Source organism: Pecten maximus, unplaced genomic scaffold (genome assembly GCF_902652985.1).
Source record: "Pecten maximus unplaced genomic scaffold, xPecMax1.1, whole genome shotgun sequence".
NCBI classification, from domain to species: Eukaryota; Metazoa; Mollusca; class Bivalvia; order Pectinida; family Pectinidae; genus Pecten; species Pecten maximus.
In genome coordinates, this window is record NW_022979579.1 from 296,768 (window position 1) to 307,167 (window position 10,400).

The 10,400-nt window shown below is 40.5% G+C and overlaps 1 protein-coding gene across 2 annotated transcripts; it reads right to left on the reverse strand.

Moving 5' to 3' along the window:
• Positions 1-1,930: 1,930 nt before the first annotated feature.
• Positions 1,931-10,116, reverse strand: LOC117318975. 2 transcript variants are annotated; one of them, XR_004530531.1, is made up of 2 exons: positions 2,615-10,116; positions 1,931-1,982 (listed from the first exon to the last, which is right to left on the reverse strand). XR_004530531.1 is itself a non-coding variant. In XM_033873890.1 (2 exons), exon 2 carries the CDS (start codon positions 9,168-9,170, stop codon positions 2,985-2,987), a length of 6,186 nt encoding a protein of 2,061 aa, XP_033729781.1. In that variant the 5' UTR covers positions 9,171-9,260; positions 9,892-10,116; the 3' UTR covers positions 2,051-2,984. The 2 variants fall into 2 exon arrangements, 1 of the variants encoding a protein (XP_033729781.1); XM_033873890.1 differs by lacking the exon at positions 1,931-1,982 and having other exon boundaries at positions 2,051-9,260; positions 9,892-10,116.
• Positions 10,117-10,400: the final 284 nt, after the last annotated feature.

A 10,400-nucleotide genomic window follows, 5' to 3' on the forward strand; every position in this document is an offset into this window, starting at 1 on the left:
CTCCTTGGGGATGTATGGACTTGTGCATATTCATAATCTATCCGATGAGAAAGCAAGAAATTATTGTAAGAGCGAAACTGAAGGAAATAGTTTACAATGCAATGCAACAGAAAAGTTCACTGATGAATTTTATATTGCTATGAATATCGAAGACAAAATATAAATACATTTGTATATATATTTGTATACATGTACATACTAATTCATGTATATATATGTAACAATAGAAAACTAATTAAAGAAACTTGCATTTTCAGCAACCAAAAGTAGGTATTCTCATACACTTCAGTTAACAAGATCACATAAGCCTGGTATGAAAGTACAATGTATGATTAGTCTATAGCTACATTTTGTATATACGTATGCTCTATTTGGTATATTGATTATGTTTGGTGATCAATGACAGCAGCATTCCTTTAAATGGTAATGATGGGGGTAAGACTTTGGTATCAAAAGAATTCTTCAAGTGCAAAATTTAAATAATGTTATACATACAGCAGTACTATGCAAACTATTACAACTTTCCATGGGGGAATTCATTATTCAAAATTAAACAGAATTGAAATGTATTCAACATATAGAGACAAATAAAATAACGATATAAAATGGCATATTTTGAGTTTTTCTTTCATAAAGAATCAATAGATCTTTAAATATACAAATAGTTTAGCTTTATTAATTGATAATAGTAAATTGAGCTGTCCAAAATTGGAAACTCCGTCCTAAACGGAGAGCTCGAGGGTTGAATTGGCAATTCATTACATGAAGTTCTTCTAACTGATGAGAAAACAAAACACATATCGTCATGGAAGTAAGAATCGTGGAGCTAAGAGGCTTTGTCAATAGCCGTTATGTGCATGTATACATGTATAACATTTGTAATTGAAACGTTTCCCGAAGCTTCACTTCTGTCGAGAAATACATGTAGGTCTACATGCATATGATATTTGATTGTTTAAATTACTGTAAGCATTCACCTCATCTACTCATATCCTGTTAAATCAATAACACTATGTCTTGATTGCTTTTCATATATGCCTACACAACTATTGATTTAGCGTAAATGAATTGATCGCGATATCACCGGTGACGATGACATAAATTAGATAACCCCACATTGGGCCCCATCTCGGCATCGGACGCCGATTCACACCGATTTCAGTTTTTATTGTTGTTATTGCATGTATTAAGTCATATGAAAACAATTTTTAGGTATAAATCCCACACATGCATCATATATGACATGTTAATTAAGTATTTACGTACCGTGTTACTGCTTTTACTGCTTGATGAATCGGACATCTCTAAAAATTCACGTGTTTCTGTTGATGTTTTCTCACTGCCTCGTTTTCGAAATACCACGTGACTTATAAAAATAGATATATGTTATATTAGGACAGGGCTTTTCCCGAATTAAAGTGGTCAAAACTGGACAATGCAAGCAGAACTTGACCATCGCATTGCTGTGATAGAACTTTTGGAAGACCAGATAATGCATCTAGACTAAGTTTGTTTCCCCGAATAGTCGCTTTAATGACTGTGAAATGCATTTTTTAACCGAAAATTGTCCATCAATAGAATTACAAATGATTAACTTATTTCTATTAATGTATGCAGATGATATGATACTATTAGCTGAATCAGCAGAGGGGCTACAGAAAATGTTAGATTCGTTGTTATTATATACGGATAAATGGAATTTAACAGTTAATGTTGAAAAAACAAAAGTAATGGTTTTCAGAAATGGCGTTAAACTGAATGACGCTGAGAAATGGTACTACAATGGTTGCTTACTAGAAAATGTAAATAGTTTTAGTTATCTAGGAATTTTGATGAAATTTAATGGAAAATTCTGGATAACACAAGAAAAAATAGCGGAACAAGGAAGAAAGGCATTGTTTGCTGTATCAAATGTTTGTAAAAGAAAATATGTGATGTTATACGACTTTATTCCACAAAACTCCCCGGAGGAAGGTAAAAGACTACAACATATGAAAATGAAAACACAATGAGAATATGATACAGATGTACACACTGTCACTATTGCAAACCATTATGTCTAACATATGCCTTTCTTTCACTGATATTCGAATACAAAACTGATTTTGAGCAATAATCGGATATTTAACACAAATATCACTTAATAAACTGACTAGATTTCTTTGCTGGATATATATACACTATCTTTGGAGTATTCATGGATGGACAGAGTAACAACAATAGTTTAAAACACATTTATAGATATAATTAACTCAAATGACTAATAGGACGTTTTGTCCAAGGTAAGTAATAATAGGACGAATTGACCTAATCGCTTTCTGACCAAAATACAACTATAATTCGTCTGATGTCTTATTCCTACACTGTCGCTGAGTAGAATTTACATAAGACATATTAATAAACTAATATACGAAATAATACTGACATATATAGATCCTAAACATGACTAGATGGCACGGACCATGTGCTTCACTGAATGACAGACAGTTCATATGACTGACATTTCGAACACACATACAGATCATATCTTTTACAGACTAATGTTGACAATCATATAATCAATGCAATAAATGTTCGATCGGCAAGAATTGATATGGGCAGGGAATAAACTCACCCTGTGGGGGACCTAAAGTTTCCTTTGACATGAAATGTGTACAGTGCCGGAGCACGCCATTGCAAACTTCCTCTAAGATTGCCAAAGGGTACGACTAACGTCCGGACCGCAATGTCCGGATCATACTAAAGCTTGGACCGCAATGTCCGGATCATACTAAAACTCGGACCGTAATGTCCGGATCATATTATAATCAAATTAACCCTGTGATACAATAATGGTAACATAACACTCCCCTCCTGATATGATCTATATCACTACTTAAACACAAACAGATTGTTCAGATTTGTGACACTCAGAAAACATGAGAAATGTTCAAAGTTTCTTATCATCAGAAATAATTTCACCTACATAACTAAAATAAACCAAGTCAATCAGAACTGGTAAGAAATACAACTTCGGTCACCGGGCGGACAAAATATGAGATTTTGTTGTCTCGTACAATGCGAATCTCCACTTTTCGCACAAGTTCATCGTCACTCTTGAACACACGATTTATAATTCCAAGAGGCCATTCCATGCGAGCAACACTACGATCTCTCATTAGCACAATGTCACCTTCTTTGAGATTTCTCTGTTGCTGTTGCCACTTGTTGCGCGACTGTAAGTTTACGAGGTACTCTCTCCGCCACTTTTTCCAAAACTCTTCTGCCAAAACGCATTTCCATTGATGCCGATATAAGTCCTTTTGGCTGAGATGTTCACAACTAACGGATGAATTTGAAGTCTTTTGAGTGAGCAATGCAGACGGCGACAGCACGGAGGGATCTTGAGGATCGATTGACACAGGAGCAATGGGTCTTGAATTCATGATGGCTGTTACTTCTGCCATCAGAGTGGTAAGTATTTCGTGAGTCAGAGTTCTACCTTTCATATCCAGTAGCATGGAATCCAAGATCCTTCGAGCGGTGCCAATCATGCGCTCCCACACACCACCCATGTGGGAGGCATGTGGGGGATTGAAGCGCCAAACCGTACTGTTCTCCAATAGGAAATTGGCCAGTTTAGGTTCATCCACACTAATCGTCTGGAATCCCATATCTTGAGTGCACCCAACAAAGTTGGTTCCATTGTCGGAGCGAAACTCTCTCACAGGTCCTCGAATTGAGATGAATCGGCGTAAAGCATTTATGAAAGAGGAAGAAGACATTTCCTCAATCACCTCTATATGTGCAGCTCTAGATACTAAACAGGTAAAAAGCACTGCCCAGCGCTTGGATTGGGATACGCCTCCTCGAGTACGTCTGGTTGTGATGTTCCAGGGTCCAAATACATCTACCCCTACATAAGTGAATGGAGCGCATGGCTCTAATCTGTCAGGAGGAAGATCGGCCATTTGTTGGTGGCTTGGTTTTCGACGAAGTCGACAGCACGTAACACAAGCATGGAGAATAGAAGAAATTAGGCGCTTGGCACCGGTCACCCAATATCCGGCAGATCGCACAGCACCTTCTGTCAGATGCCTTCCCTGATGACGCACCACTGAATGAAAATGTTCGATAATGAGCCTAGCCACATGCTGCTTTCCAGGCACTATGATAGGATTCCGATCCTCCAGCGGGAAGTTTGAGCGGTTGAGCCGGCCACCAACGCGAAGAATCCCATCTTGATCCAAGATTGGCGTCAGAGCAGAGATGCTGCTCTTACTAGGCAAAGTTTTTGATTCCCTCAAACATTGTAGTTCTTCAGAGTAGACTTGCTGTTGAACATCCTGGAGTATAAAGATCCGGGATTTCTCAAGAAGATCTGTGGTGACTCTTCGGGTATGTGTAGTTGATCGATTTTTACTAGCAATTGCAAGGGACTTGAGGTTAGCAATGCCTCTTACCAATGAGTTCCACGTAGAGAAACGTTTGACTCGCTCAGCTCCTATACCCTGTGGTGCTGCACAGGAAGTTTTGAGGACTTTGACTTCTTGTCTCACCTCAACGTCCTTGCCTGGTTGAACAAGAGGATAACCTGGAGTCTCAAGATCTGTATCCTCCCTTAGAACACTTGATCCCTGCAGCCACATACTTTCTTGTAGATCGCATGCATTTACACATCTAGTTCCTTCATCTGCAGGGTTCTTTTCAGAAGAAACGTGACTCCACTGGGAAGCTTTTGTAAAGCCAAGTATCCTGTCCACACGGTTGCCGACATAGACGTAAAATCTTCGTACACTATTATGTAAATATCCCAACACGACCATACTGTCAGAGTAAAAGTGCATGTTTTCCGCGGGAATGTCCAGTTGGTCATTTATGGTGCGACCAAGATCGGTGGCCAAGACAGCAGCGCAGAGCTCTAAGCGCGGAATCGTATGTCCATGCTGTGGTGCGACTTTCGCTTTTCCAAAGATAAAGCTTGTACCGATCTGATTATTAGTGTCTTTGGTCCGAAGGTAAGCTACAGCTGCGACAGCGTCCTTTGAGGCGTCGGAGAAGATGTGTACTTCCTTTTCTAAATCCTCGTATACTGTACCAATTACATACTGTCGAGGGATAGAACAAGTGCGGAGCTGTCCAAGGGAACTGTACCAAGATTCCCACTCCCGACGTCGTTCCTCTGGCAGCGGTTCATCCCACTCAGAAGACAACTTAACGAGATCTCTGAAGAGCAACCTACCCCGCAGAATAACAGGAGCTGCAAATCCGATTGGGTCATAGATACCGTTGATGGTTGATAAAAGACCTCGTCTGGTGTAAGCCTTTTCAGTTACTCCTGCACTAAAGATAAATGAATCTGAGGCCAGATTCCAAAGTAATCCCAGACTGCGCTGGACTGGTGGGCAGTCTGTTGAAAGATTGAGATCTCTGATATCTCCTGCCAAGTCCTCACGATCAAAGGTTTCAAGTACCTCTCTTGAATTGGATGCAACTTTGTGAAGTCTTATTCCACCGTTTTCCTGTAGACACCTTTGGGTTCTCTTAATGAGTGATACAGCGGTAGTCACATTCGGTGCGGAAGCTAGTCCGTCATCTACATAAAAATTCTGTGTAACAAAATTCCGAATGTCCTCGTCAGAATTCTCTGCTGCCTTTCTAAGACCATAGGTTGCAACTGCTGGAGACGGCGAATTCCCGAAGACATGAGCAGTCATTCGATACTCGATCAACGGCTTGGCAATAGAGTTGTCTGCGTACCAGAAGAATCTCAGAAAATTGCGGTGTTCCTGGACTACTTTGAAGCAGTAGAACATTTGTTCTACATCCGCCATGATAGCAATAGGGTCTTTCCGAAACCTGAGTAAAACACCCAGAAGGCTGTTAGTAAGATCTGGACCTGTCATGAGCACGCTGTTTAGCGACAGGCCATTTTCCTTAGCCGAAGAGTCAAAAACACAACGAATTTTATCTGGCTTTTTAGGATGGTAAATTCCAAAGAGAGGCAAATACCAACGCTCTTCTTCATCGTCAAGATCAGAGGCAACTTCTGCGTGTCCCTTATCCAACACTTTAGACATGAACTCCATCATATGGGAACATTTCTGAGAGTCTCTTCGGAGACTTGTATCCAAGGTCCTTGCCCTTCGTAGACTCTGAGCCCTGTTGTCAGGCAGTCGCGGACGATCCGTTTTTAATGGAAGAGGAGCTTCCCACTGACCATGATCATTTTTCCTGAAGCCAGTGTCCATCACATGCAAAAACTCTTTGTCCTCCAAGGAAAGACCAGGTTTATCATCATGGGGATTCTTTACAAACAGGGGGAAGTTATCTGTCTTAGGAATGTCTTCTTTGAAGTCGAAGCAATTGGGACAAGGTTCCAATAATGAAGGACGACCATTGGCAAGGGTGTGTACCTTATTTGCAGTGATGTAGGATGTCTGGTGAACTTTACCAAGACACACCTCACCAACAACTACCCATCCGAGCTTGAGGCGCTGCGCATATGGTCCATCTGAGGGCCCTATCCTCTGATCTATGATGTGGTGTGCTGCAGGCATGTCACGACCTATCAACATCAGAATATCTGCGTTCCTATCGAGAGGTCGAAGGTGTTGAGAGATGTCCCGCAGATGAGAATGGAAGTGAGCCGCCTCAGGGGTAGGTATTTCATTACGGTTATTTGGGATATTGTCACATTCCAGTAAGACTGGTAGATCAAGAGCAAAATCTCCATCCATTGACTCCACAACGTATCCTTGCGCCTTCCTTCCAGAGGAGGAATTAAGTCCAGAACAAGAAGCCATGGTATATTCTGTATATTGGCTATTTTCTCCAAAGCTGTCGAAAAAGGCTGTTCTGGCTAACGACATGTTGCTTTGATCGTCTATTATGGCGTAGAGACGGATGGATTTGTCTGGCTCTCCTTTAGGATAGACTTTGACCAAAATTGTTTTAGCACATGATTTGCTGAATCCCCTGGAGTCCTTACACACTTGTGTGCAACTGCTACTAGCTTGAAGATAGTTTGGTTCTCTTCCGGGAGGTGATGAAGGACTACACTCCCCTCCATGGACTGGTGGGGACTTCTCCGAGAGAAATTGTTCATGAAGTACTGTAGGGTGACGACTACCACCACAAATATCACACTTCACAGCTACTTTACAGGTTTTCGCTAGGTGTTTGTCCTCACAGCATTTAAAGCAATAACCGTTCTTTTTAAGCACTTCTTTCCTTTCCAGCACAGTCTTGGCTAGGAATAAGCGACAGTCTTTCAAGCTATGACGGGCACTTCCACCATGAATAGGACAAATATGAGCTGGAGGGACTGGTTTCTCTACATTAGTCTTCTTAGCAGACAGCATCATTCTATTTCCGGTCCGTTTACCAACACTGTTAACCTGGGCTTTGACCTGTGTCGATTGTTGAGGGTCAAACTGCAGACCTGGATCGTTCAATCGTTCCGTCATACCCTTCATGAAGCCAGTGAAAATGTTGAATGGTGGATAAAGGACGCCTTGGTCTTTCTTGTATCTAAACGCTGTATCCGTCCATTTCCTTTGTATGAATGCTGGAAGTTTGGCCACTATGGGGTTGATTCCAGCTGAAGAATCTAGGTAGGCCAGGGAAGTGGTGTACATGACATTCTCCTTTAAGGCTTGCATCTCAATGAGTAGGTCTGACAGTTCATACATCTTTACATTATCTTTGTATGTTAATTTGGGTAATACCTCAAGCCTTTTCTTGAAGGAATGTATAACAAGTTCTGGAGCGCCGTAACGACTGTCAAGTCTCTCCCAAATCCTTATGATTGCTAATCTTTCATCATGAGTGTGTGCAGCCCTGAGGCTCAAAGCTTGTTGGGTGGACTCGGGTCCTAACCATCTGATAAGTAGATCAAGTTCTTCTGTAGCAGTGACTTCAAGCTCCCTAATGAGATTCTTAAAACTATTTTTCCACAATGTGTAACGTTGTGGTTCGTCCGAAAACTGTGTGAATCTAGACAATAATAAATCTCTTTTCATTAGAAACTTTGTGAGTTCATTGGTATCTCTGCATGTTGGTTGGAATTCGGTGGCCTCTGGACGAAGCATGCCACATGCAGGTGAATTTGTTGGCTGAAGCATACCAGGTGACGAACTTGGTTGTTGAAGCATACCAGGCAACAGACTTGGTTGTTGAAGCATACCAGGTGCAGGACTTGGTTGTTGAAGCATACCAGGCGACAAACTTGGTTGTTGAAGCATACCAGGTGCAGGACTTGGTTGTTGAAGCATACCAGGCGACAGACTTGGTTGTTGAAGCACACCAGGTGACAGACTTGGTTGTTGAAGCATACCAGGCAACAAACTTGGTTGTTGAAGCATACCATGCGCCAAACTTGGTTGTTGAAGCGTACCAGGTGCAGGACTTGGTTGTTGAAGCACACCAGGTGTAGGACTTGGTTGCATTACCTCGCGACCAACATGATCAATTGCACTATTCACAAATGCAGCTGTTCTTTCTTTTTTAGTCGACCTTATATCATAATCAACAGATCCATTCTCTTCCTCAATAAGATCATGAACTGCATCAAGCTCAGCCTCCGCCTCTTTCAAGTTTCTTTCTGACCGCAGCAATTTAAGACTCACATCAACCTCTGCTTGTTGTTTCAGAACTTGAGCCTCTTTCTTCATAAATTCTAGTTGAACCTTTGCCCTTTCATGTTTCAATCTTTGTTTCGTTAATATGTAACTTGCAGACGACTTGTGCGAGCGACTCGACTGAGATGAACATGATGAAGCTTTCGACGAATGGCAAGGTGTCTTGTGTCCAGCATTAGGTGATTTTGATTCCTCGTGTTCTATTTTAGGTGGTACATACTTCTGAGTGGCCTCTAAAGCTAAATCAATCTTTGACAGAAAACTTTCACGAATAAGGCCATGAGCAGAAAGTTCCCTAGCACTGTCCATGGTACGTGTCCTATGGAGGAAATCAATGAATTGATTCGAAATATCCAAATAGACTGTCCTGCTCTTAGCTAGCTCATCTATTAAACCTTCTTCCATACTGGTCATGGTCTGACTGATTAATCCGTTAATCCTCTCTCCTTGTTTTGACAAACTTTTGCAGAAGTCTTCTACCCTGCTTAGGAAAAGTGTTTCTCCTCCTGGTGTCAGGTTTCTGGTGCGTTGTTCATGTATTGAATCCATCTTTACAGATCCTGAGGTCTGAGTCGCAGGTCTTTTACTGTGATGTTATACGACTTTATTCCACAAAACTCCCCGGAGGAAGGTAAAAGACTACAACATATGAAAATGAAAACACAATGAGAATATGATACAGATGTACACACTGTCACTATGCAAACCATTATGTCTAACATATGCCTTTCTTTCACTGATATTCGAATACAAAACTGATTTTGAGCAATAATCGGATATTTAACACAAATATCACTTAATAAACTGACTAGATTTCTTTGCTGGATATATATACACTATCTTTGGAGTATTCATGGATGGACAGAGTAACAACAATAGTTTAAAACACATTTATAGATATAATTAACTCAAATGACTAATAGGACGTTTTGTCCAAGGTAAGTAATAATAGGACGAATTGACCTAATCGCTTTCTGACCAAAATACAACTATAATTCGTCTGATGTCTTATTCCTACACTGTCGCTGAGTAGAATTTACATAAGACATATTAATAAACTAATATACGAAATAATACTGACATATATAGATCCTAAACATGACTAGATGGCACGGACCATGTGCTTCACTGAATGACAGACAGTTCATATGACTGACATTTCGAACACACATACAGATCATATCTTTTACAGACTAATGTTGACAATCATATAATCAATGCAATAAATGTTCGATCGGCAAGAATTGATATGGGCAGGGAATAAACTCACCCTGTGGGGGACCTAAAGTTTCCTTTGACATGAAATGTGTACAGTGCCGGAGCACGCCATTGCAAACTTCCTCTAAGATTGCCAAAGGGTACGACTAACGTCCGGACCGCAATGTCCGGATCATACTAAAGCTTGGACCGCAATGTCCGGATCATACTAAAACTCGGACCGTAATGTCCGGATCATATTATAATCAAATTAACCCTGTGATACAATAATGGTAACATAACAAAATATTTTAACGTTGAAACCCAATTAAGTATTTTTGACACTTTTGTGGGTAGTATATTGAATTATGGATCAGAGGTATGGGGATTCCATAAAGCACCTGGTGTGGAAAAATTACATTTAGGGTTTTGTAAGAGAATTTTAGGGGTTAAGAGAAGTACTCCAAATGTAATGATATATCAAGAACTTGGAAGACTACCTTTACAAATAATTCGAAAATTTAAAATTTTTAAATATTGGCTTAAACTTAAATCTTCAGACAATTGTATTTTGAAAGCGTG

Coding starts and splice junctions, on each gene's coding strand:
- LOC117318975 (XM_033873890.1), bottom strand. CDS start 9,170: ATGGATTCAATACATGAACAACGCACCAGAAACCTGACACCAGGAGGA.